We start from the raw sequence: 1,793 nt of genomic DNA on the forward strand, positions 1-1,793 counted from the left end.
TTATGAAATAAATATATACTGTCTTTTTGTATCAATTATTTCTACTTATTTTCTGACTTCCGTTGTTACTTCTTTGTTTAGCCTTCAGTTATCCAGAATTGTCAATTTTTCTTAATTTATTATTTTTTCATTTCCAAAGGAAAGGGAGCTGGAAGGGATGGCAGGGAGCTCACAAAAGGAGAGAGTGGGTGTGGTAAAGAAGAAGTTACTTTTTACTTCTGATTTCTAATTTACTATGCTTTGATCAAAGAGGGTGGTTGTAGGATATTAATTCTTTAAAATTCTGCGGGCTTCCTTTGTGACCTACTATGTGGTAATTTTTTATAAGTATTCCACGTATGGTAATTTTTTATAAGTATTCCATGTATCCATCAAAAGAAAAACCTGTACCTAGAGCATAATATAAAACAGATAAGTTTCCTGTTATCTTTCTGTGCTGATGAGTGGGCTTTTCTCTAGGCCCCATTTTACTAATATACTATCTCTTTAAACATCCAAGTACACATGGCAGTCTCAATTCCACCTTCAAAGTCTTTCATCCAGTCTTCCCTGGTCCTTTATTTATGACTCCTGGAGAGTTCTCTAACTTTGTTCTGAGTTCAGCTCTCCATTTAAAAGGATATTTGTTCTATTTTATTTGGCATATTTTAAAGGAGAATTTGGGAGTTATCAAATTATCACCATTAAGAGTCAACAGAATTAAGAGTTTTTACACAAGTAAAAAAATGTTTAATATATAATAATACTAAAAATACTGAGTGTATAAAAGCATCTAGGCTTAGGAATAATAAAATTTATTTTTGGTTTTATTAATTAAAATTATAAGAGCATTGAAAAATCACAAGTATATGAAGTATGCATCTTCACTGGTGAGCAAGGCTGTATTTACTTTTTGCTCCTAAAAAACTTTATAAAGTCTTTCTTTATTCATATATTCCTATGCATGATATGTATTAGAGAAAAAATATTTTCATTATATCATGCATAATTGCTTTTCTCTTTATCTTAATTCACAGGAGTGTATCAAAGAGAATTCATTGCTTACCAATTTGCTTTCTATACTGATCAACAGGAAGTTTTGTAGTGGAAGCATCTTTTCTACCCATCTTTGATCTCCAAAATGTCTGCTGAAAAGAAAGAAAACAATGATAATGAAACCCTTAAAAGAAAAAAACTATCTACAACCTTCAGGATTAATTTATTTTATAAAATTCATTTTTAAAGCACTGNTGAGAACATGGGTGAATCTAGAGGACATTATGCTAAGTGAAATAAGACAGACGCAAAAAAATACTGTATGATCTCTCTTATATTTAGAATCTTAAAAAAAAAAGTCAAATACATAGAAAAAGGGAATAAAAAGATGGTTATCAGAAGTGGGGGTGGGGAAGAGGAATGGGGAAATGTAGGTCAAAGGGTACTAAGCTCCAGTTATGTAGGATGAATACATCTAGAGATCTAATGAACAGCATGAGGACTGTAGTTAATATTATTGTATTATATACTAGAAATTTGCTAATAGGGTAGATTTTAGGTGCTATCTTTTTAGTTACACGCAAAAAAGGTAACTACATGAATAATGGATATTATAATTGGCTTGACTGTAGTAATCATTTCATTATGTATGTGTACATCAAAACATCATATTTTATACCTTAAATATATACAAAAAAAAATTCTTTTTTTTTTTTTGTCTTTTTCGTGACCGGTAAGGGGATTGCAACCCTTAGCTTGGTGTCACCCGCACTGCGCTCAGCCAGTGAGTGCACCGGCCATTCCTATATAGGATCCGA

At 31.5% G+C, this 1,793-nt stretch overlaps 1 protein-coding gene across 2 annotated transcripts in view; it reads right to left on the reverse strand.

Moving 5' to 3' along the window:
• The window catches only part of TRIQK (triple QxxK/R motif containing), a 75,426-nt gene that overhangs the window by 33,604 nt on the left and 40,029 nt on the right, over positions 1-1,793 (reverse strand). The window contains exon 2 of one of the 2 annotated variants that reach the window (XM_008568327.1): positions 1,046-1,124. In XM_008568327.1, coding sequence (XP_008566549.1) covers positions 1,046-1,106 — 61 coding nt within the window. In that variant the 5' untranslated portion in view covers positions 1,107-1,124. Of the gene's footprint in view, positions 1-1,045; positions 1,128-1,793 lie in introns of both variants that reach the window. The other variant, XM_008568326.1, reaches the window with a different exon arrangement.

Source organism: Galeopterus variegatus, unplaced genomic scaffold (assembly GCF_000696425.1).
Source record: "Galeopterus variegatus unplaced genomic scaffold, G_variegatus-3.0.2 Scaffold399, whole genome shotgun sequence".
NCBI classification, from domain to species: Eukaryota; Metazoa; Chordata; class Mammalia; order Dermoptera; family Cynocephalidae; genus Galeopterus; species Galeopterus variegatus.